The sequence below is a fragment of the Arvicanthis niloticus genome, chromosome 15 (assembly GCF_011762505.2).
Source record: "Arvicanthis niloticus isolate mArvNil1 chromosome 15, mArvNil1.pat.X, whole genome shotgun sequence".
Lineage (NCBI taxonomy): Eukaryota > Metazoa > Chordata > Mammalia > Rodentia > Muridae > Arvicanthis > Arvicanthis niloticus.
The window spans coordinates 15,353,999-15,377,946 of NC_047672.1; the positions used below are offsets into that span (position 1 = coordinate 15,353,999).

At 46.2% G+C, this 23,948-nt stretch overlaps 2 protein-coding genes across 7 annotated transcripts; one reads left to right on the plus strand and one right to left on the minus strand.

The window, feature by feature from the left end:
• Window positions 1–7,448: 7,448 nt before the first annotated feature.
• On the minus strand, window positions 7,449–11,492 carry Tmem176a (transmembrane protein 176A). Of its 2 annotated transcripts, XM_034519248.2 has the most exons (7): window positions 11,354–11,492; window positions 10,671–10,868; window positions 10,329–10,439; window positions 8,987–9,043; window positions 8,643–8,861; window positions 8,045–8,155; window positions 7,449–7,713 (listed from the first exon to the last, which is right to left on the minus strand). In XM_034519248.2, exons 2-7 carry the CDS (start codon window positions 10,863–10,865, stop codon window positions 7,672–7,674), a joined length of 735 nt encoding a protein of 244 aa, XP_034375139.1. In that variant the 5' UTR covers window positions 10,866–10,868; window positions 11,354–11,492; the 3' UTR covers window positions 7,449–7,671. The 2 variants fall into 2 exon arrangements, with proteins under 2 accessions (XP_034375139.1, XP_076769482.1); XM_076913367.1 differs by lacking the exon at window positions 8,045–8,155.
• On the plus strand, window positions 8,368–19,669 carry Tmem176b (transmembrane protein 176B). 5 transcript variants are annotated; one of them, XM_076913366.1, is made up of 8 exons: window positions 8,368–8,390; window positions 12,460–12,565; window positions 15,142–15,350; window positions 17,177–17,287; window positions 17,564–17,620; window positions 17,857–18,081; window positions 18,854–18,973; window positions 19,339–19,669. In XM_076913366.1, exons 3-8 carry the CDS (start codon window positions 15,147–15,149, stop codon window positions 19,423–19,425), a joined length of 804 nt encoding a protein of 267 aa, XP_076769481.1. In that variant the 5' UTR covers window positions 8,368–8,390; window positions 12,460–12,565; window positions 15,142–15,146; the 3' UTR covers window positions 19,426–19,669. The 5 variants fall into 5 exon arrangements, with proteins under 5 accessions (XP_076769481.1, XP_034375105.1, XP_034375103.1 ...); XM_034519214.2 differs by lacking the exon at window positions 8,368–8,390 and adding an exon at window positions 11,487–11,585; XM_034519212.2 differs by lacking the exon at window positions 8,368–8,390 and adding an exon at window positions 11,815–11,957.
• The last annotated feature ends 4,279 nt before the right edge of the window (window positions 19,670–23,948 follow it).

A 23,948-nucleotide genomic window follows, 5' to 3' on the forward strand; every position in this document is an offset into this window, starting at 1 on the left:
TTGTGTCCGTGTAATTGAATGCTGGCTTATATGTTCTGACTTTGTCTCATCTGAAGTACACTGAGTGCCTTCACTCCATGGGCTTGTGTCTTTTACTGCCATTGGGGGTTTTCAACCATTACTTTTACACAAACAGAGGGGGAGGTGTAGGTAATTGTTCTGGGCATTTTCCAATTGCTTTGCCAGGACTGTTTCCCACTGATCTTTAGTTTCCTACATGTCCCATTTTTAGAGGTGTCATCTTTGGGATTTCATGTCCAAGGACTTCCTGTCAGATTGCCAGGGTGGCTTAGGTATCTGTCTTATAGGATCCTTTGCTTCAGTCATCTCTAGGTGGCTGGGCCTCTGTCAGCTACTGTAGCAGCTAGCTATATCGTGGGTGTGCAAGTGTCTCTGTGATATGCTGGGTATTTGGGTATGATGTGCTGTGTATTTGGGTAAATACACAGAGTGCAACAGCTGGGTCATATGGTAGATCAGATTATATTTCAGATATTTGAGGAAACTTCACACTGATTTCCATAGTGGCTGAACTAATTTACATCCGCACTGGTGGCAAATAAATGTCCCCCTCCTTTCACACATATCCTGGTCACAGTCCTTGTTACGTTTTGTCTCAATGATAGCCATTTTGACTGGGGTAAAATAGAACCTCAATGTAGTTTTTAAAAGATTTATTTTACTTTAGGTGTGTCAGTGCTTTGTGTGCATGTATGTAAGTGGCCAGAAGAGGGAGCACGACTCTCTGGAGCGGGAATTAAGGACAATTGTGAGCCCAAGGATGGATGTGGGTGCTGGGAATCAAATTCAGATTCTCTGCAAGAGCAATGAGTGTTGTTTAAAATGAAGAGCACGTAGCCCCTTCAATATACTTTAATTTTATTTCCCTGATGCCTAAGGCATTGAACATTTGACATTTATTGACCATTTATAGAGCACCTTTGAGAACTGTCTATTCAGCCAGACACTGATGTCACACGCCTTTAATCTCAGCACTTGGAGGCAGAGGCAGGCAGATCTCGGAGTTTAAGGCCAGCCTGGTCTACAGAGTGAGTTTTAGGACAGCCAGGTCAACACAGAGAATCCTGTCTTACCCCACACCCTCAAAAGAGAGAGCTGTTGTTCATTCCATTAGTTGTTTCTGGGGGTGGCATTTAATCTTTTAAATATTTATATAGTTTAAATATTAATCCAGATGTTCATCTGGCAAGCTTCCCTCCCACTCTACAGGCTGTTTCATTACTCTGTTATTTTCTCTGTTGTGAAAGAAGCTTTTCAGTTTCACACAATCTCAGTCAATTCTTGGTTTTATTTACCAAGCTATTGGAACCCTTTCCAAAAGGTCTTCTCCTGCACCTGTACTTTGAAGTGTTTTTCCTTCGTAGGTTTAGCATCCCAGATCCTCCGTTAAGGTCTTCAGCCCCTCAATTGATTTTTGTACAAGGATATGGACCAGGAAGTTTGCTTCATTCTTCTGTGTGTGTGGATATCGAGTTTTCCAGAACCATTTGCTAAACCATTTGTTGTCTTTTCTTTTCTCCATTGTATGTTTCTTTTTTTTAATCTCTGTCAAAACTCAGGAGGCTGTTGCTGCATGGGTTTGTGTCTGGGTCAACACATGTGTTTTGTGTACTCCTTGCTGGTTTCGTTTCTATGGCTCCAGATGATTAGTTTATTGGTACAAGGATAGGAAGTCATAAACTATTATGATCCTGAGGACAGTCTGTGACTTTACAGCCAGACTGTTCACTTTTATAATATTAGCTGATGTTAACTGATTTTTGAATGCATCTATATTTAGAATGGTAATTTCCTCTTGATGATGTTTTTTCTTCTTCTGATTAATTTTGCCTTGAAGCTGAATTAGCTAGATTGTATTATGGCTGTACTGGCCTGTTTTCTAGTTTGATTTTCTTAGAATGTCAGTTTCCAGCCTTTTCCCTAAACCTGTGTTCACCTTTGACGAGGAAGAGGAGGTGTGCTTCTTGCAGGCTACAACTGGATGGGTCATGATTTTAAATTCAATCTGCTAGTCTTTGTCTTTTTTTTTTTTTCCAGAAAACTGAGGCCATTAACACTCAGAGATGTTGGAGAAAGGTGTATACTAACTCCTGGCATTGTGAAAGGTGTATACTAACTCCTGGCATTGTGATGTTTCATTTGGTATTCTGCTAAATCTTCCCTTGACCATTTGCTATCCTAGTAAGCCTAGTCTTTCCTATGACTTTGTGGGTATGTTTGAGTATCTGTATTTTTAAGTCCTCATAAAGTCATGATCATTTAGAATTAAAACACAAGTTCCAAGGGTGCTTACAGTATTCTTTTCTCCTTCTTTTGTAGCTGATGATAATCAAGCCAACTATAAACACCGTAATGATTTGTATGTTTGAGAACAATGGTCAGAAACTATCTAATCAGAAGTTCTATGGTTGGCAGTGACCAGGCACTACTCTGAAGTGTTCTTCCTGTGATGCAGAATGCTCAACGAGACACTGCCGAGCAGGTGTGTGTTAGCTGACACAATGAAAAACTTTCCCACAAGTCCTTGCTTCAACAATTTTGGTATTAAATCGACACAGGAAGTTGTAGGGTATGGTTTGTGCTGCAATTATAGTATTCATGCAGAAAAGGGTATGAAGATGTATACATTTTGTTAATAACACATACACATCTCCTGGTTTAAGAGTGAGAGTGAGACCATGACTCACCCCTGTGTGATTCCGTAGGCCAGTCTCTTCCCTTTCCCATTCACTCACCCACCCCTGCAACAAGGAACCCACTATGCTGACTTCCATGGTATATATTTCTCTGCCTTTTCCTTTGGGCTGTGACTTACGTAGGTAAAAGCAACACATCCTTTGATTTTTTTGGAGCAGCGAGAAAGCACACAGCTGAAAGAGTTTCGAAGGTCACTGTTCTTAAACAAAGGTCAGAGAATGTTTTCAGCTTCTTCAGGAGTCTCTGTGTCTGGAGATAGAGCAGTACAAGGTTAAGTGCTGGCCTGGGGAGCTAAGAGCTCAGACTTGAAGTGACTGTTGAAGCTGCATTAGGGACTGGAGGGCATGGACCATTGAGGCACCAGGGTTGGCCTCTCATTTGTCACATTAGAAAAGACTGAAGGACATTTCTGTGGAACAATATGAATGCCCTCAGTGAATGCAGGTGGTAGATAGGGAGGGCCATGCATGTGCGATGGAGACCAGTCAAGTGATGTAAGAGTCACATGTCTTCCTCTGACCTGTTTATTCCATGTTTCTCCAAGCAGTGCCTTTTTCCATTGGCTTTGGCTAAGGTCCGTACCCAGTTGTAGTTAACTGTAGTCTGACATGCTTTCTGGATCCTTCTTAGGAAGACACTAAATTTTTAATGTTTTAAATTTTACTTATTTATTTTTATATGTGAGTGTTTGCCTGTGTGTATGTATGCTCACCAAGTGAATGCCTAGTGACTATAGGAGACAAAAGAGGGTCCTTTAGAACTGTGAGCCACCCTGCATATAAATGTAACTTTTATTTTTCTGATATAATTCTCATCTCTAAGGTTCATTGCCCTTATCTACTAACTAGGCCTAGTCCTGGAAGTTTCTACCTCCATACAGTCTATTCTAGGCCTAGAATGATTTTAGCCTCTGAGACTTACTGTTAGCTGAATATGCTCACCCCTTCTAGTTCTCTCTGAATTCTGTTGGCTGGTTCAACTCAGCCATTCTGGCTCAAACTCTTTCTCCAAGCTGACTGAGTCAATCTGGTTTCTCTCTTGGCCTCTGACCAAATTGCTCTGCTTGGCCTCATACTAACTTGGGCAATACATTCTAATCTTCTGGCTCTTTCTCATTCTCTGGCTTGTTCTGTCTTCACCTGTGTCTAGCTTGTTTCTCTCTCTCTCTCTCTCTCTCTCTCTCTCTCTCTCTCTCTCTCTCTCTCTCTCTCTCTCTCTCCCTTCCTACCTCACTCTCACACCCTCCCTCCATCCCTCCTTCCCTTCCTTCCCCTCTGTACTGCTCTTTCTTATGCTGCCTCTTCTTCTCTGCTCTCGTGAGAGTTGGGAATACCCTATTCTGTCAAATCTTTCTCTGATTTGTCACTTTGTCTGCCACTCAATTAGACATCTACAAACTGATGTTACCTTCATTGTTTGAGATTAAAAGTGTGTACTAAAGGCATGTCTGTATTCCAGCCAAAGGGATTCAAAAGGTGTGTGCTAAAGGGTGTGTCTGTATTCCAACCAGAGTAGCCATGTTGCTGTGTAGAGAGAATATCTTGTATATTGTATGAATGCATCAACTGTCAATTTAAAAACCAGCCTGTAGGAAAGGGTGGAATAGAAGGTGGGACATCCAGGAGTCGAAAAGAACGCTGGGGTAGAGCTAGATGTGGACAATTCACCCAGGGACATGTGAGGAGACAGATGTATAGTACCTGAGCACAAGGAATCAGTTTCGTAGTAGAATGTAGATTAAAATAAATGGGTTAAACTGTGATTCTAGACAGAGAAGAGCCTGGCTATATGGCCAAGGTATTTGTAAATGTATTTTGAGTCTGAGTCTTATTTCTGGGAGCATGGGGCTGAGAGGACGTACCAGGCTCTACTTCTACATTGCTGGATTAAAATCCCTCTATACATGTAGGTACTGAAAATTAAATCTGAGTCCTCTCAAAGAGCAGCAAGTGCTCTTAACACTGAGTCATCTCTCCAGGCAAACTGTCATTTTTTTAAATGATAGATTTTTATCTACAATGAGATGTATAGATAAGCTTAGCTGCCACTCTGTGAGGTGACAATGCATTGGCTAGAATGGTTTCTGTCTTTGAAGACAGGATATACAAACTAACACACGTTTCTCTCTCACACAGACTTCTAGCTAGGCATTCCACGATCCACATGCCATGTAGACCATGCTTTTCCGCTCCATTGCAAAATAAAAAAAAAAAAAAAAATTGTGTGGCTGCTCCAGGGCCAGAAAGGAGAGCACAGGATACCTCCTATGCATGTTTCACAGGAGGTGCACATCCGACTAATTCCTAACCTGCTTTCTTGAATCAACTCATCAAAGAAAATTGGTGAACACAGTCTTTATCCTGGGAAGTAATGTACACTACTGATATCCAGGGCACCTATTACAAGTAAAAGAGAGAAGATGAAGATCTGGGAACAATGCCAGCAGCTCATCGCTTGCTGTCTCTGTGCTCTGAAGACACACCTTCTGCCCAGGTCAATCCTGCTGACCACTAAATAGGTTTGCCTAATGTAATGTCTGTTGTGGAAGCTTGAAGGGAGGTTATACTTTCACTTGGGGACACTGCTCTAGTTCCCTTGAAGTAATGAGAATGTTGTTGCAATGCTCAAAATAAGATTATTTTTGCCATTGCTTTGCTTTTTGTTTCTTAAGGAGGAAAAGGTTTGGGCTCATAGTGTCACTGTTGCTTGGCACTGGGACAGAACATTATGGCAGCAGGAATGTATGGTGGAAATACTCCCCATTTCTCAACAGACAGAAAGGAGAAAAAGTGGTATTTTAAAAATTATGTCTATGTGTGTTTGTGTGTGTATTTGCACAGGAGTGCAGTGCTCACAGGAGCTAGCAGACAGTATCAGATCCCCTGGAGCTGGAGTAACAGTGAGCTGCCTGACGTGGGTGCTCCCAGTGAGCTCATGCCCTTGGCAAGAGCGGTACATACCCTTCACCATTAAGCCATCTCTCTAGTCTGTAGTACGGCTTTTTATTTTTTAAGTAAGATTTTATTTTCCTTCTTTGAGAGAATAACAAACATGGTCAACTGCAGGCAAGACAGTAAAGATGTAGGACAGGAAACCAGAGAACACTCCGAAGGCCGGTTAGGTCACCTGTGCCATGACCTCTAGCAGCCCATACAAGCACACAAGATAGAAAGGAGAAATATCAATTTCCCCTTTGAAAGTAATTAAAAAAAATAAATAAAAAGCAGGATCTTGGAAGTTTTGGTTCTTTTCTTTCCTCCCCTGTTGCAAACTCATGTGGGGGTGGTGTGGGGGTGGTGTGGGGGTGGTAGAGTTTGCAGGTGGTGAGCATAAGTGAGCTGGTTAATCTTTATATTTGGTGACCACATTTAGATTCCTAGATGGGAAGTGAAGGTGAAGAGGTTGCAGTGGCCTTTTGGTTTTGAAATTTAACTCTGTATGTTTTGCCAACTGTTCACTCTAATGGATCTTCAGCTTCCTGGGGTCAGCATTCGTCTCATACATAGAGCCCTCTTTGCCCACAGCTGCCTCCTTCTCCTCTTCTCCACACCACCCTCTTCATCATGGCAGGGCAGCTTTGATTGTCTTCTCAGATTTTGGCTGTTAGAATACTCTTTTGTTGACTGGGTGGGTTTGTATGCACAGGCACAAAATTCTGCAGTACGTGATTGCCTAGCTTATGCAAGCAATGGGATCTTAAGAGAATGCTTGCCTTTCCCCCTCTGGGAATCTTGGATAGCACAATCTGTTCAATTAGAGAGAGAGAGAGAGAGAGAGAGAGAGAGAGAGAGAGAGAGAGAGAGAGAGAGAGAGAGAGAGAGAATATCCCTGTATCCAGCCTTCCGTAAAATCTCAGTCTCAGAACTTTACAAGGGTTCCTCTGGCAGACGCAGGCCCTCACCTGTGTGGTCTCTCATTAGAGGACCATGTAAGAAGTCATATGTGCTTCCCTAGAATCCACCTAGAATGTCTTTCTGCCTCTCAATTCTAAGGTGTATCTTTTTGATGTTATAGGTTATCCTTGAGTACAGACACATGCTGAGCCCTCTGGGTACTTCAGGAGGAACCCCATTGTGCAGGTGCTCATGGAACCCTGGTATAGGCCAATGCAAGACTCAGCTCTCCAGAGTCATCCTCCTGCTTCCATTATGGCCTTTAAGGTTGTTCTTACATTCTTGATAGCATAGATATTGGAGGTTTTTAAATATACAAATCATATGTTGTCCTAAAGTTTTATGTATTTTTACAAGACAATTAATCTGGTTTTTTTCCGACAATATATTGGATAACTAACTTGGGGAAAAATAGGTTTTCAGAACCAGGATGGTAAAACACACCTATAATCCTAATACTCAGGAGGCTGAGGCAGAAGGATCATGAGTTCAAGTTTAGACTGTGCTACATAGCAAGTCTCCATTTTCAACAAGCCGAAAATAAATCAGTGAGACTTCTGAAATGAGTGTATCTTGGTGTTATGTCTTGATTTTGCTCAACAGTGAACATAAAAACCTATTCATCCAACTCCCAGACATCCATCTTCTTAAATCATAATTCAGGGGACAGTCCCTACCCCTCACCCTGCACACCCGGTCAGTTGTTTACAAGTTGCATGATTCTAGACCTGGGTAGGAGATTGGAGCTATGTGAGGAGCATCACAGGCTTGCTGTCCTCACACTGCCCTGCCTCCCAGCCAGTGAGAATTCCCTGGAGTGACAAAGCAAGAATCTGCTAGCAGTAACACAAGAGTTTATTATTAAGTTGCTGCCTGAGAAGGGATGCAGGGTGCTGAAGGTGGGGAAAGAGGAGCAAGTGCTGTTGTGAGCTGCTGTGGTGCTGGGTGGAGCCAGCCAGTGGCCATGGCCCTGGTAGTGGGGTAGGGTCTTCTTACTCCTGCCTGACTCTTCTTTCAGGCTTCAGAAGGAGGGACACCCAGAGCAAGAGGAAAGCCAGGGCTAGATTACAGCTGCACACATCAGTTTCTTCTCCTCTGTTTGCTAAGGAAGAAGCCAAGGTGAGACGTTGATGACAGGAGAAAAAGGGAAAACAAAACAAGGTTCTGTGCTCTAGGCCAGGTACTTCTGGATCCAGCTAGAACCAGTCTCAGCAACATAGGACCTGTGACTAAAAGCTCCACAGGCCTAGGATGGATGTGACCTTCTCTGGTTTCTTTGGATAGGAACATTGGTTGGAAACAGGGACTGTACTGGATGGGACAGAAAGACATGATTCTTTCTGGGACTTGCATAATGAACTCCCTTCTTTCCTAAGCACCATGTCTCATATGCACAGCCCCACTGCTCCAATCATACCAACACAGGGACTCACCACCTTTGTGAAGAATCTTTTCCAGAGGTAGACACATACAGGGGTGAGAGAAGCCAGGAGCAGCAGCACCCAGACACCCAAGAGTATTGCCTGGAGGCTTAAGAGCAGGGTCTGGGAACACAGGCAAAAGACAAGCATCCTGGAGTGATGGCCACACTCCAGCCCCTCTCCATTCTCTCTCCTGACCGCGGTCACTTTCTAACCATTACCTCCAAGTCTACAGTTTCTGGAATGGGGAGGGGTCATGGATATAGAGGGTAGAACTCACCGGAAACCTTTCCCACTCTCCTCAGCAGCCTGAGCTGTAACGTGAGTGATTGCTTCAGGAAGGACACACGTTAACCAGGTTGGTAACCCTTGCTATGTTTGCAATCCTGGGTCAATCATGGTTTGTGGCTGGTTGTGTTTCTTTCCTAACAGTGTGTGATTCCCACAGCAGTGGGAGCAGTTTCTGATTTGCTCACTCACTCCTGCATCTTTAGGAACAATCACCAAGACCAGGAGGAGGGGGACCTACTGTTGATGGAGTGCCTTCTCTCACCAGCCATCTTAGTCTCGCTGCCACTATCCACACTTGCCCTTCTCCATGACTGCTTACCCTTAGCATGCTTGTGTAGAAGAGGCACAAGGCTCTCTTATCATCTTCTTCAGGAGCTGGAGTGTTGCTGGGCATCGTGGACCAACGATATGGAGTGTAACCTTTACAGACATCATCTCCGAGATAGAGCCGGAATACATTGAACTCACGAGACCCAAGAATGATGGCGGCCACAGATGTGCAGAAACTTGCTAGCACCAGAAGGGTCCTCATCAGGGCCTAGGTAGAGCAGAAGATAGCAGGAGACCTCAAAGATTCAGTTTTAGCCAGCCTGTGTGGGGTGGGCCAGGGAGTCTAGGATATCCTTGAGGCAGTGCCTGGGTCTTGCCTGGTCCTAAACTCACCCAGAAGATACCACCCCGTTTCTTGTGAAGGAAGGCAACAGCTCCGGCCAGCATAGCCTATGGAGAGATTGAACCAAGAAGAATCAGTATAGGACAAATGTCCATCAATCCCCTGCCTCATTTGTCCTGTGCCTGCCATCTGTAGTGCCAGCTACATGGCCTATGCATTCCCTCTGCATCCCAGATGTTGTGCTACGTTCTGTTGCTTATGGTGGAGTAACTGTATGGGACAATGAGTCTGGAGCATAACTGTGAAGCTGTAGGGCACAGTTTTATTGACACCTAAGTGCACACAGTTAAGCCAGGTGGGAACCTTCCTATCCATCCCTACAGCCTTCTTTTAAAGTCACACTAAATATTCTTAACATTCCAAGGACCAGGGATCTTGTGGGTCAAAGTCCATGTTGTTGGAAAAGCTGGGAACACGGAATGTGACTTTCGGCAGCCTTGAGTCCAGACACTTGTCTCAGCAGCTATTGGGGCCATCTGGCTAGGATGGAAGGACAGGAAGTGTGATGAAGTTCAGTGGACATATGGGTCCTGATCCTATTTGATTAGTCTATAACTAATCCATATATTTCTGCCATTGGATGGATTAGCATGGTTACTTTAATCTCCCCTCTCAATAAATATGTTTTGCTGTTTTGAAAGTGTGGCTCTGTCAGAAAGTTCTTTGTACCCACAACTTAACCAGCTCAATCTAACTAGCTGTCATTAAATATGATAACACTCGCTGGGTGCTGGTGGCGCATGCCTTTAATCCCAGCACTTGGGAGGCAGAGGCAGGCGGATTTCTGAGTTCGAGGCCAGCCTGGTCTACAGAGTGAGTTCCAGGACAGCCAGGACTATACAGAGAAACCCTGTCTCGAAAAACAAAAAACAAAAAACAAAAAACAAAAAACAAAAAACAAAAAACAAAAAACAAAAAAATGATAGCACTCTTCTGACAGAATTCTTCCCTGGATCCCCATAGGATGAGCATAAGAAAGTAAGCGAGCCAGAAGACGGTGCTTCCTGTCTGACATGCTCCACTCCCCTTGTCTCAAGGCAGGCATTAGAGGTAGGTAAGCCCTGAGAACCTTAACTATTGATGACTACTGATGGCAAGTAGCTTCTGTCAGCCTGCTGGGAGAAGCATGGGACAAGAGACGAAGCTAACTTGGGGCTACCCAGGCAACCATTTCATCACTTGTCATGTACACAAGCACCAAACTGGCTGACGTCATTCAGATCTTGTTTGGCTACAAACTCTGGGACACCACATCAATGGTGGAAGGGAAGCAGAGGGAAAGCCATCCCTGTGCCCTCGGGCAGCCATACACCTTCCTGTTGCCACACTCACCACGATCCCAGTCCAGAAGGGGGCACCTTCGGTATGCATGGCTAAATAATGGCAGATGTAGAGGATTCCACCCAGAACCACACTCAGAACCCCCAGCACAGTCTGCACCACCTGGAAGAAAGAGGACTTGAAACACAGCTCTCCAGCAGAGAGAGGGCTACCCAGTAGCTGAAACTGTCTATGCACACAGCTTGCACTGATATCTAATAAGAAGATAACACCAACTCAACGTCTTAGGCAGAAAGGAGGCCAGAGGAAAATATGGCAATCAAGAAAAGAAAACTTTCCTTAGCCTGAGTGAGGGTCCCTTCCCTGGCCCATCAAGCATGTAGTTACTCTCACCCAGGAGGCCACCAGCACTCGGCTGCTGCCCTGGCTCTGGATGGAAGCAGATGCTGGAACCCTTAGCACTGAGCATCCGGCCAGCAGGAGTTTGGCCAGAACAGACTCCTGATGGATGTGCACATCAATGTGGGTGGGTTGAGGGGCCTCAGGGCCCACCTCACCAACGGCTGCAGTCTCCATGTCTTTGGACATAATCTGTGATGGAGAAAAGGAACAGCAGGAAGAAATATTTGGCAGATTTTTAGAGTTGGGGTGTGTGTGTGTGACAGGGACACAGAAAGGCTGCCCCTGGCTGTGGATCTGTATCCTCATGACTTACCTCTCAATCCCACCCCTGACTGGGTCTCTTCTCCCCAGAGTTTTCTGAATCCAGGTCAGAGGCCAAGCCCCTTAAACAGTGTCTCCCTCTAGCTGTCCGATAAGCTTCTGATGCAATTATCTCATGCCTATCAGTGTCCCAGAGACCATCTCACCAGGAAGCCCCCGTCTCCTTGGATGAACGACAAGCACTGACTGACCCTGTCCACACAGAATTGAGTGGCAGAGATGGAGGCCATACCTGTTCCTAGAGGCACACCCTAGTGTGCCCATTCCCCTAACAAGCTCTCAGGGAGCCAGACTGGAAGGATCTGGGTGGACTGGGAAACGGGCTATGCTGAGGTGATGGTGGGCTAACTCACCTGATTCCTCTGGGACCAGGGGAGTGTGCAGCAGGGAGGCCGAAGCTCACAGAGAGGAGCTGGCTGTAGTTGAGAACTTCAGCCCTGGCAGGAGGAAGAACTTGGGTGGGAGCCAGAAGGGGAGGGAGGAGGGACAGACTTCAGCACTTCCTTGCAGGCAGCTGGGGCTGAGGGCTCCTTCAGGGGCTTTCCAGCAGTCAGATCCTCACTGGGCACCGGAGAGCTGGAAAAGGTGGGTGAGGTAGGCACTGAGTTGGGGTTGGCACTGATGGATCCTGTGGAATCCTTTGATTGCACAGTGCTTTCTCTCCCAGTCCTGTCAGGGCTAGAGCTTTCTGAACAAGTGCAGGCCAGTGCTACCTTGGGTATGTGAGTGTCCCTGTGTCACCTGCATCCCTACTACAGCAGGCCTGGTCATCTACTCTTGATGGAACCCCCTCAAGTAGGGCCCTTTCCTGTCAGCTACTTACTGGAAAGCTGAGAGACTCCACATCAGGTCTCCATTCCTCCACCCCTTCTTGCTCTCCTCTCTCTGGGGGTCAGCTTTAAGTCAGCTCCTCCCAGACCTCTCAGTTCCAGCCCCACCCATCTCAGAGGACAGCAGGTGACGCAGGACCCTTCACAGCCCCAGGGTAGCCCCTTTTTGGAGTATAGGGGTCTCCAAGCCTACTCCTCAAGCTTCATCTTGGCCCAGGATGCTTCTTTTTCATTCTATCTCTGCTTTCCTGTAGGGCTTTGGGGAGGGAGGGACATGTTGGACAGAGGAAGTGACTCTGGAAACAGGGCTGAGGCTGGAGAGGCCAGAGTCTGGCTTTGCCTTCCATAATTACCAGTGCCTCACATCTGCGTTCTGAGAGCAGGACCTTTGAGACCACGCAGAGGTGGGATGGCGGTGGGGTGTTTCTGGGCACTGGGAGAAGGGATATCAGAGAGCCACTATCTGGAGTGGTACCAGCAGTGGTGAGAGGTTTCTTGGTGCCTAAGGCTTTAGTTCCTGCTCTGCAGAGGAAGCAAAGGAATTCTGAGTGGCCAGAGCAGTGGTAGCACTGGGGGTCTGGAGAGGGCCAGCACACAGACATCTGAGACTTTATTTCTTGAATCTCAAGGGAAGGCGAGACCCTGAGGCCTTCATTTTTGTCTGTGAAGTCCAAGTCTCTTCATCCCTCCTGAAGAGTTGTGAGACTTCTGTGCTTTCAACTCCGAGGTGCACAGGTGAGTGGAAGGTGCTCTGTGGTGTGGGGAGAACACAAAGGGATGCAAAAAGAAGTGCCCGGAGTGGTCGTCAATGTCCAGTCAGAATGGATGCTTGACTAGACTGCCCAGGAGAGCCACTGCACAGAGCTTCTTTTGGATAGAGGCAAGTCATCAGAGGGGCTAAAATGGCTGTTGTAAACCAGTAACAGGAGAGAGTCGGAAAGCTGTGTTAAGTTCTGTGCTGATTAGAAGGAAGGCAGTGCTGAGGAAGTAATCAGAATTCACATAGGCAGAATATGAAGACCTCATGGGCCCAAGGACCCATGGAAACTCAGGGCAGTGGTTTTAATCAGTGGAAGAAAGGTAGTATATACCACAGTAGAAACCGTTTTTCAGAAATTAATAACTGGACCAGCGCCGTAGGTCCTCGCCTCTGTATATACCAAATTATAACATACAGTCCAAAGATAGACATCTCTTTTTAAATTACTACATGTTTGTAATTTAAACACGCCTGCTCATGTGGGTATGTGTGCATAGTTCCAATTTTCTATGAAAAAAAATCAGGAAGTGTGAGAAGGAGGAACTTACAAAAGAATAAACTAAAAAAAAAAAATGCCTTTCAAAAACAAACTGCCAGCCAGCTGCTAAAACACCGACAGGACCAAGCTGGAGAGCCCAGGGAAGAGGCTTTACTTGGAGAGGGTACTGGGGAATTGTTATTTTTATTTTTTAGACAGGAGCTCATTCTGTATTCCTTGGCAGGCCCCGGACTTGCTATGTAGACCAGGCTATCCTCCAACTCTCAAAAATCTACCCACCTCTGCCTCCAGAGTGTTGGGATTAAAGGTATGTGCCACCACACCTAGAAAGAACTTTTTGCAGTACACACATTTCTATGCCTTGATTGTAGCTGTATTTGGATGAAGATAGACATTTGTCAGACTTCAAAATAAGCATTGAAACTGGAGCAAGTGTTTGCATTAAATAAAAACCTATAATAGAATGATATCTCTTAGGTAACACAGAAGAAAGCAGAAGTTGCTGGCACACTCAGGGAAGTGGAAGAGCAGGTTCATTCTTGCATTACTATCCTATATGGTCATACCACATCCACCAGGGGTCACTGACAACGGCCACTAAATATGCATTATTCCTTCTACCCTGGTTGTGATACAAAGGGGTTGGAAATAACCTGAGTGTCTGTCACTAGGATACTGTTCCGATATTATGACAGACACACACATACATAGGAGTATTATGTCGTCATATAAATGTAAGCTTTGGGTAGACTGGTGTGGGATGATTCTAAAATATATGGACACATCAATGCTGTGTTGCAGAGAACCGTGTATGATAGGTGGCCATTTGTGAGGAGGAGTGAGGGAATATGTTTACATAATCTTGTATACAGAACATGCCACTGGAGGCTCTTAAAGAAACTGGTCTTGTTAGTTCCCATATGGAAGGCGACTCGGCAACTGAAAGAAGGCACAAAGGAAGCTTTTAAAGTTACACTCATTTTATCTTTTGTACTTTTGTGTATACTTGTATAGTCTGTGTGCATGTATGTTGAAATGTGTTGATGTGTATATGGGCACATATGTGTATGTGTATGTGTAGGTGCACATGTATGTGTGTGAGCATGCCTGTGGAAGCCCAAAGTTGACATTGCATGTTTTCTTTGATTAATATCTATTTAATTAAAGTGGATTCTCCCAGCTAAACGCAGGCCTTAGCTAGCCAGCCTGCCCTGGGGATCCTGTCTCTACCTCACAAGTGCTGGGATTACAGGAAGCCATTCTTGGACCTCTGCAGCTATTTTATCCACTGAGCCATCTCCTTGACCCTCTTTTTCAACTTTTTAACTAGTAAAAGTATCATGGTGTGTGTGTGTGTGTGTGTGTGTGTGTGTGTGTGTGTGTAAACTTGGGTTCCTTTTTGTCCCACTGAAACCTAAGCCAAGCTATGTTAGGCAGCCTTGTTACTGTGACTAAAGCAACATGAAGGAGGGTAGATGTATAGGTTTGTTTGCATGGATTGCTGGTTTTTTGGCATTTTGAACTGAGGTCAAGTCATTGCTCTGGGCCTCAAGTAAGGCAAATATAAGGGCAGAGGGAAATGTGTCCTAGAGGCTGCTTGCCTCAAGGTTGTCAGGAAGGAAAAAGAGAAGGAAGAGGGGAGAGAGAGGGGAGAAATGAATATGGGGCGGGGGTTAGATGCTCTTCAAAGACACTCCCTATTGACTTAACATCTTCCAATGAGTCTCCACTTCCTAAATCTCCACAATCCACCCCCACCAAAAGCACCTCCAGTCAAGCAAGCTGTGTGAGCCTGCAAGGAACACCACAGAAGAGCAGAACATTCGAACGATAACTTTCCATTAATCCTTTGGGGGAGGGGCCCAGGGCTGTGCCTTGTGAAAGGCTCTAGAGGTGATTTCAATCTCAAATCAGGGCCACTGAGACACGGTATCTGCCCTGCCTGGAAGATCCTCTTCACCTGAGTCCTTGAGTTACTCCTTACTCCACGTTTCCTGTCCTAATCCCTGTACTTCATCTGTCTCTGTTGTGTGGTTCCCCCCCCCCCCGCAGGAAAAATGGCCCAAACCACAGTGACTGTGGATGGAGTCAAAGTGGCCTCCACATGCCCCCAGTCTGCTCATATCAGCATCCACATCCACCACAGTTCAGCTTTGGAGCAGCTGCTGGGAGCTATGGGCTCCCTGAAGAAGTTTCTCTCCTGCCCTCAGGCCACTAAGCCCTCCAAGGCCAGAATCCGCTATGGGCAGCTGTCTCTAGGGGTAAGAGTGGAGCGGTTGTGGGTTCCTGAGGTGTCACAGAGGGTGGGGATTCCCCTCTTGGATAGGATGCAAAGTAAAATGTGCCGAATCCTCAGGGAAGCATACAAGCTCACGGGTCCTCTTGCATTTGGGGCCAGGATTTGGAATTTTCTCTGCAGGGACTTGGATGGAAAGGCATAACCAACCTCCTCTGGCACAGAGAGGGCTGTGCCCAACAGAGACTGGGTGACGGGAGAAGAGTTTAAGGACTGTGAGTTCAGGTCTTCCTTTGAGTTAGTTCTTGGGAATCAAGGGCTACAGAAGCGAGACAACACTAACCAAACCCTTCAAGGAGAGGCGGAGAGAACCCCTGAGCCTAGAAGTGTTCAGCACGACTACAGTTAAAAGTAGATCTGGTGACGTAAGCACGGGGCATCTCGCCTGAGGATCCGGTGTGTGAGCTAGACCCTGGGCAGAATGGGAATGGGCTAGACAGGGAGCAGCAGGATGCAGAAAGGAAAGGACTTTCAAGATAAAGGAGTGCCAGGAACAGGGCACCCAGTGCTGTGAAAGTAAAGACTGGAGAGAAAGGGGCTCCCGACTAAGGAGCCATTTTGCCAGAAGCCGTGAGTGATGGGAGGAGGAGCTCTGAACCAACTTCTGTGCATTAGTTTCAAGCACAAACTGGGCTCAGGCTGCCTCCGAGCTGGAAGGAGCCCACGTAAGAAGGACCTAGGCTCTGCCCTTGTGTGTCGGAGAGGATGTAATGAGGAGAAACAGAAATCCAGATCTTTTGAATGGGCTCCCCTAACTTGGGATGGAATGGGTTTAGGGTGTAAGGAAGAGATAAAACTAGGAACATGCAGAAGTTTAGAGAGGATGATGAGAGCCCTGGAAGAGAGGAGAGGCCATCCTTGGGTGTAGGGTTTGGTATAATCTAATGGATGAATCCAAGGTGCCGGAAGGTCATGCAGATGGGGTACAGCAGTCAGCGACAGTTGGGTTTTCTAGGAGAATTACTCATCAGAGTTAGGGCTGTCTGTGGTTTATTGGGGTTGCACCGATGAGATGAGAAGATGGAGATGGGCTTGAGCAGTGGGGAGCATCACATGGTAGGATAGCCTGTCAGGAAAGCTCCGTGGTTCAAGGAAATGGCCCTTTAAATGCCACCTTGTGTAATCACTGCCTGAGATGATTCCTTAAGGAGCCTGACTTGACTTGAAAGACTGGAGCATGTCCCTCAAGGTAGGCTATCTGCAGCCACACCTTTCTCAAAAAGGGGTCTCTGTAGCACATCTTTTTTCCTCTCAGATAAGACCTTATATAGTCTATGCTGGCCTCAAATTAGCCATGTATTAATATGGCCTTGGACTTCTGAATTCCCTGCCTCCACTTTCCCAGTGCTGGGCTTACAGGCATAGATAACCTCATCGAGGCTTATCTGGCCCTGGGGATTGAATTCAAGGGCTCATGTATGTCTCTACATGCTCATCCCCTACCCCTCAGCACTACAACCTGTCTACACAGCGCCCTCCACACTGTGTTTAGATATGAGGAGTTAGGTTGGGATCGGATGCTGAGGGTAGGTGCTGAATTTGACAGGATGATATTCCAGAGGGAGAAGGAGACAGACATGATAAGAATTGACAGAAAGTGATGACATTAGGTAATGAAAGATAGATAGATGGAGAACAACACAGAGCGGTGCGACTCAATGGATGTTAGGACAGATCCTTCCAGAGTCAGAGCTACAAGGAGGCCACAGCAGAGGAAAAGTCCCTAGGTCAGAGTTACACAGTCATCCCTGGGATGTGAAGGGAGTTATGTTTTTCCCTCCTGTCTTGCAGGTGACCCAGATATTGCTGGGACTTATGAGCTGTGTTCTTGGGGTGTGTCTCTACTTCGGGCCTTGGACTGAGCTGTGTGCCTCTGGCTGTGCCTTCTGGTCAGGGTCTGTGGTAAGTAAGACACTAGCAAGAAGCTCAGTGGAGGCAAAGGGTAACAGTTGCCTCAGGGTTGGAGAAAACCTCAAGCACTTCTTTTCATGGGCAAGGTTAGAAAGGGCAGGACACGGGTGACAAGTGTCTATTCGTATGCTGAGTTTTGCTTTGGCTGGCTGGCCTTCTGAACCCTGATTTATTTGGGCTGAGGAGCTGTTCTTGGAAGCATGATGGGAAACCTAGCCAAAAAGGTAAACTGGAGGCCATTTTCTTTCTGGTGTCTTCTCTTTCCAGGCAATTGTAGCTGGAGTTGGAACTGTTATCCACGAGAAGTGGCAAGGAAAACTGTCTGTGAGTCTCAGCTTCCTTTTTCTCAACACTATTCATCGCTACCCTCCAAAATGGCTGCAATCCCTGCACTTTTTTTTTTTACCTGTTATCCTTCAGTTACTAATAAAATGGGTCTTTCCAGAGGGGTTAGAAGGGGCTTCCCACCACAGCAGCAGGGGAAGTTGGGCTGGTTTGAGGCTGTGGTTCTGTGACTCTGCCACTGAGGAGCAGAATCTGCATCTAGACCTCTCTTCCAGGGCCACACATCACGTCTGCTCCTCCTGGCTTGCATTGCCACAGCTGTAGCTGCTACCGTTCTGGGTGTGAAGAGCTTAATCTGGCAAACGAGCGGTTTCTACTACTTCGAGATCAGTTCCACATGCGACTTCTTGAAAATAAGCATGGACCGGTATGAGTTATCGCAATACGCTGAACCAGACTGGAAGACGGAGCAGTGCAGAGAGTACCTGAACATGATGATGGTGAGAACTGAACCCACACAACCCCCTCTCTCAGGGACTGGAGCCCTGGAGGGCAGGAATGAGCAAGTTCTGTGTATTTTGCCTTCACCCCAAGGCCTTTGGTTAGAAAGCTGTCATTGAAGCTGGGAGCGTTTCTCAGACTTTTATACATGAATATCTCTGAATTAAAGGTGGGGGAGGGGCAGACTGTGGGCCACCCCTCTGTCCTTTCGATTGAATGGCTATTCTGCTTATCTACTTACAGATGCATAAGATATCACCTCCCAGATATGATAGATTTAAATGCCACTTTGTTCTTAGTTTTCATGATTATCTGGGTTGGCTGGGTTGAGACAGTTCACACCTGGGTTTTCCTAGAGAGATAGTGGGTGTGGTCATCCAAGAGCTCACTAGGGCTGGGCATTCACACTGAGGCACTCGTGTGACAGGCAGATGATATGGCTCTTGACTTGGGAGCTCAGATGGGCTGTCACCCTGAGAACCTACAGCAGTTTCTTCATATGCCTCTGGCTTCCCAGTACAGCAATCAGGTCCCAGGAGTATGGTGGACTTGTCGAGAGGGAGGAATTGAAGCTGCCAGGCCAGTGATGATGCCCACTGATGGCATAGTGTCATTTCCACCAGTCAAGCAAGTGGATTAGAAATGGTGTCCACCTTGTCACTAGAAGATGCTTTGCTGGAAAGTGTCTGGACTGAGTGTGGCTTTGGTAAGGTGGCGATGTGAATTAGGGGGACCAACACTTGACTGAGTCTGTTCTTCCTTTGCCTCTAGAACTTGTTCCTAGCATTCTGCATCATGTTCACCGTTGTCTGTATCCTGGAGATTGTTGTGTCTGTGGCTTCCCTGGGACTAAGTCTCCGAAGTATGTGCGGCCGGAACTCCCAGGCCCTGGTGAGTGTTCAGGAAGGGGATTGCTGGACAGTATGAGTCTCAGCAGTGAACACAGGAGAGGAGCACATGGGTTCAGAAGTCCCTGATCTTCACTCATCCCTCACTGTCTGTGACGTGTAAACTCACCTTGTGTCCTGGCTGGCTTCTGCGACCTCGTGCTTCTCTGTGGCTGCCTTCACGCTCGTTCCCCATTCTGTCGAAGTCTGTGCCTCACTTCCCCCTACTTCACCCCTTATCTTTCCTGCTGGAGATCCCCTCCTTGTTGTCATTCCCTGTCCGTCCTTTCTTCTGTTGGTTTCAAGTGTGGACACCTCCTCATGCTTTATCTTCCATTCATTAATCTCTCCTTCCTATTGTCTTTTCAGAATGACGAAGAGACAGAGAAGAAGCTTCTCGGTGGGGATTCGGCACCCACCTCCCCGATCAAAGAGAAGATTCCTGTTATCCTGTGAGCTGCCCAAACCCACATGTGTCCCTGTCCAGAGTAATCCAGGGAGGACCCAACTGTTCCCAGGACCCCTTCGGGCCCTGCAGCTCACACCTACTTCTGATGCAACCACTATCCAGCCCTCTTTCTCTTCCTCTCTCCCCACTGTCCTCACGACAATGTCCTTTCTTCCATGAACAAATATTATGTCATTTTCTCCAATGCTGATAAAGCAGACACAACCAGAAAAAAATACTCTCTCACAGAAAGGTGTGGGCTCTTCATTGATGCAGACAATGAGCCGGGAAAGGCCATTCCTTGAGTTGGTGCATGGGCAGAAGAGTGGCAGTGGAGCTTGGTTGCAGTTGTGTGCCTCTGATGTCACTCAGACCCGTCTTCAGAATTTGCATTCACTCTACTATGAAAAGTGAACATAGCCCAAGTGCCTGGAATCGTCTCCACCATTATTTAGCTTTCCTTCCTGATGTAGTGATAAATACTCTGGCAAAAACAGCTTACAGGAGGAAGGGTGTATCTTAGTATGCTGTCCATCATGGGGGTGGGGGTCCAAGCAGCAGGAGCCTGAAGCAGCTGGTCATATCACATCTACAGTCAGAAGCAGAGAATGATAATAAGAGTGTAGATACAAGTGCTTGGCTCGCTTTCTCTGCTCTTAGTTCAGGATTCCGGACCTAGGGAATGGTGGCTCCCATATTGGATGGGTCTTTCCCGCCAATTAACATAATTAAATTACCCCTGCCCCCGCCCACACATTTATACTGAGAAGCCCATCTTTCAGGTGATCCTACATACTGTCAAGTTGATTCTCCCAGAACCCAGCCCACTGCATGTTCAGGGGTCATCTGCCATAGACAGGCCTATGGGTTTGGGTCTCATGGAATTAAAGACCTATAATTTGTTTAGAAGGTGAGGCATCATACCACAAAGGGCGTGAAGTGCCAGGCAAGAAAGTAGTGTGAAGAGTCTCTGTCAGAGGTGAGGAACCAAAGAAGTTATAGAGATGACACTCAGGGGAGAAGCTCTGATTGCTATAGGTGCTTGATTAATTGGGGCAGTGCAAAGTAATGAGCATTCCCCTGCCTCAGTGTGCACTGGCACATTTGATAGTGCCCAATTACCTGATCATTAGCTAAAATCTCAAGAAACTACGGCTTATGTAGGCAGGAGTACTTCTTAATTGTCATTCATAGATGCCCAGAATTCCACCTGTGAAGATTCCAGCCCATAATATAGCAAGGGCAGGCCTGGATGCCTCAGAGGCCAGGAAAGGGTGCAATTTCATCAACTTCTGAGGTGGAGTTGAAGGCTATAGGCATTGTGTGTTACGATTACTATGATCCCCTCAAAGTCTATGTTGGATGTGCAATCCTAAGCGGCTCAGAATGTGACCATGTTCGGAGATAAACTTCTCATAGACGTCTTAGAAGGTTGAAATGGAGTTATCTGGGTGGGTCAAAATCCAACATGACTAGTCTTCTTATAGAAAGAGGATATTGTGAAGATACAGGGGGAAGACAGCCATTTTTGAGCCAAAAAGCCCCAAGGGAAAATTGTTAGTGCCTTGATTCCAGGCATATTTTTATTAGCTCAAAAGGAGGAAGGGGAGTATGTTAGAAAAGGGAACTGATAATGTCTCAGTCAGCAAGTCTCTCTGTCCTGTGGTACTATTCCTGAGGAGACATGAACTTATGTCTTCTCAGCACAGATAGGGAAGTAACAACAGACCAAAATAAAAATACCACTGAAGTCCAACTTGCATGACCCAGTGAGCTTACTGAGGTTACTTATAGGAGTGTGTGTTAAGGGCTACTTACAGGAACATAGATGGCTCTAAGGCACACCATCATCTAAAACCCACCCGAGCATAAGTCACAATTTGTAAGACCTGGGATCATGGAATTATCTACATAACTTACAGGCAGTTTGATGAGTTGGAGAATTTTTCTCTAGGCAGTTTGGTCTTCCCTGCTCATATAATTTTAGGGAGAGTGGGGCCTTGTAAGTTTCTAGAACTCCCTGAGACTTCTTATTTCTCTATTCTTAGCAAGCCTTCCTTTAGGACATTTTGGGTCTTAATGAGCTACCTTTCAGAAAGAAATGTTCCAATTCAGAGGAATTTTCTCTGTGACACTCACACTAAAGGGACTGTTGGGTTTCCCATCCTCCTGAGCATCCTCTCTCCTCTGGAGCAGCACCTTGCCTCCCCCACTTGAGACACTGCCATTTCTGTTTCCATTCACAGTAGGTGACTCTAATGCACCACAGGACAGCCCCATAAGAGTGCCTCAATCTCCAGTTTTCTATATGTGCTACCTGCAGTGGCTCTGTACATGATGAGGCAGAGGAGGGAGAAACTCCAGTCTGGGAGAGAAAAGGCTTAGTAGAAACTACACCTTGCTTTTTGAAATCATGAAGTTGTTAGGGGCAGGAGGTGTGGTATACTGTGAATTTATACCCCAGGATGATTTGATGCTAGCATCTGTTAAAGATATGAAGAAATCTGTAGATTCATAGAAAGGAAGGTAAGACAAATTATCCTCCAAAGGATCTTGATTAGGAGAGCAGTAGCATAATAGCCATGATGAGGCCTTGTGGGAGGGCATTAGGAGAGATAGCTGCCATATATAGGATGATGTGGATCCGGAAGGAAAATAACCTCTAACTCCTTTTAGTTCCAGCCATTAGGAGGCTCATAGCACTATCTCATAATTGCATGAAGGAGCCTAGAAAGAAGAGACAAACATTTCCATTCCATAGGACAAAGGGAGTTTCTTGCACTTAGAGGTTTTCAGGCGTGGGGATTTAGTGTCACACCATGTGACCTAGCCTCCCAGCCAAAAGTCATAAGGAAGGCTGTACACTGGGATGGCTCTTGGCAGGACCAGTGAGGAAGAAGACTCAATTCTTTGGGAGAATTCACAGGCCATGGCAGCTTTCTGTAGCTGGCAAGGGTTGGGGATTGATTGCAGTGATTTTTTGATTGGAGGACATGTAACCTAACAGTGTATAGATGTCACATAGATAGCCTCATCGGAGGAATTCACATATGCAACAGGGTCACTTGAATTTCCTATCTTATTTGACTCTTGTTTTGTTGTTGTTGTTGTTGTTTTAAAATTATTCCTTTGTGTGGGCATGCATGTGTGAGTGCTGGTGCCTGCAGAGAGAGGTCATAAGAGGGCATGGGATTCCCTGGACGCTGGGATTATAAGTAGTTGTGACCCACTATATAGTTGTTGCAAGCCAAACTCCAGTCCTCTGAAAAAGCAGTAAGCACTCTTAACCACTGAGCCATCTCTCCAGCCAATTTTGCCTCTTCTTCATTCAGCAAGGGATTTTGGAATAGAGTCTCAATCCAACGAAACACAGGCGAAGCTAAGTCAACATCAAAATTAAAGAAGGCATTATGTCCATCCTTTGACCAGTGGTATTAATCTCTGTTTTGGTATTTCTATCCCAGTCTTAAGCAGCCAAGATCAGAGAAATCATCTTTGCTTTTCTATTCTAGAAAGCAAACATTGGTTTGTTCGCCTTTTGTTTTGGTGGGTTTTGCATGACATGGTTTGTCTCAGACTTTCGCAACCCATCTTCCCACTATTGGGAGGCTGATTTCCTGCTATCTGGTTCTTCTTCCCCAGTGTCCTCTGTGCCTGTCTTACTGTGAGGCTCCACCTCCACCTGGTGAATAACATAGGAACTTCTGGTGGCGCACGCCTTTAATCCCAGCACTTGGGAGCCAGAGGCAGGTGGATTTCTGAGTTCGACGCCAGCCTGGTCTACAGAGTGAATTCCAGGATAGCCAGGGCTACACAGAGAAACCCTGTCTCGAAAAAAAAAAAAAAAAGAAAGAAAAAAAGAAACTTCTTTGAATGTGTTTTTCTTCTCTGTAGACTTTCAAACGTCACCTCCGCTCCTACTTTTGTTTAGTTGGAAAAGCCAGCATCTGTCTCTCTTCAGAAAGCTTTGCCTTGCTGGTAAAATTGTGTATACAGATGAGAATGACGCAGGTCCCTGATGGAGTCCCAAAATCGTCTCCAGTCTATTTGTATACAATGTTTTTAATGGCATTTTTTAAATCCACAGGACATAAACAGGAAAGGGTTCCTCCTTCTCCCCCCCCCCATCCTCTTCCCCCTCCCCTTCTCTCCCTCCCTTCCCCTCTTTGTTTTTCCTTCTGTGTATTCCACTGGCTCTTGGGTCCTCTAACCTCAGGATCAGATTTCAGCTTTCATAGATTGGCCATTAAAGGATGTGCTGGTTGGTGTCTTTGTTAACTTGACACAACCAGAGTTAAAGGGGAAGCTCAATTGAGAAAATGCCTCCATCAGAGGGGCCTATAGTCAAATCTATGGGACACTTTCTTGATTAATTATGGATGTGGGAGGGTGACACCTACTGTTGGCAGTGTCACCCATGGGCAGGTGGTCGTGGTTGTATAAGAGAGCAGACTGAGCAAGCTATAGGGAGCAAACCAGTAAGCAGCAGCCCTCTGTGACGCCTGCTTCACTCCCTGCCTCTTCTGTGAGT

Bases quoted from the DNA above. Each gene is read 5' to 3' on its own strand.
- Tmem176a (XM_034519248.2), bottom strand. From the start codon at position 10,865: ATGTCCAAAGACATGGAGACTGCAGCCGTTGGTGAGGTGGGCCCTGAG. The intron at 10,440-10,670 runs GTGAGAGTAACT...TCTTTCTTCCAG, and splicing joins GAGTGCTGGTGGCCTCCTGG to GTGGTGCAGACTGTGCTGGG. The intron at 9,044-10,328 runs GTGAGTGTGGCA...ATCTCTCCATAG, and splicing joins CCTTCTGGACTGGGATCGTG to GCTATGCTGGCCGGAGCTGT.
- Tmem176b (XM_076913366.1), top strand. From the start codon at position 15,147: ATGGCCCAAACCACAGTGACTGTGGATGGAGTCAAAGTGGCCTCCACA. The intron at 17,288-17,563 runs GTAAGTAAGACA...TTCTCTTTCCAG, and splicing joins CCTTCTGGTCAGGGTCTGTG to GCAATTGTAGCTGGAGTTGG. The intron at 18,082-18,853 runs GTGAGAACTGAA...CTTTGCCTCTAG, and splicing joins AGTACCTGAACATGATGATG to AACTTGTTCCTAGCATTCTG.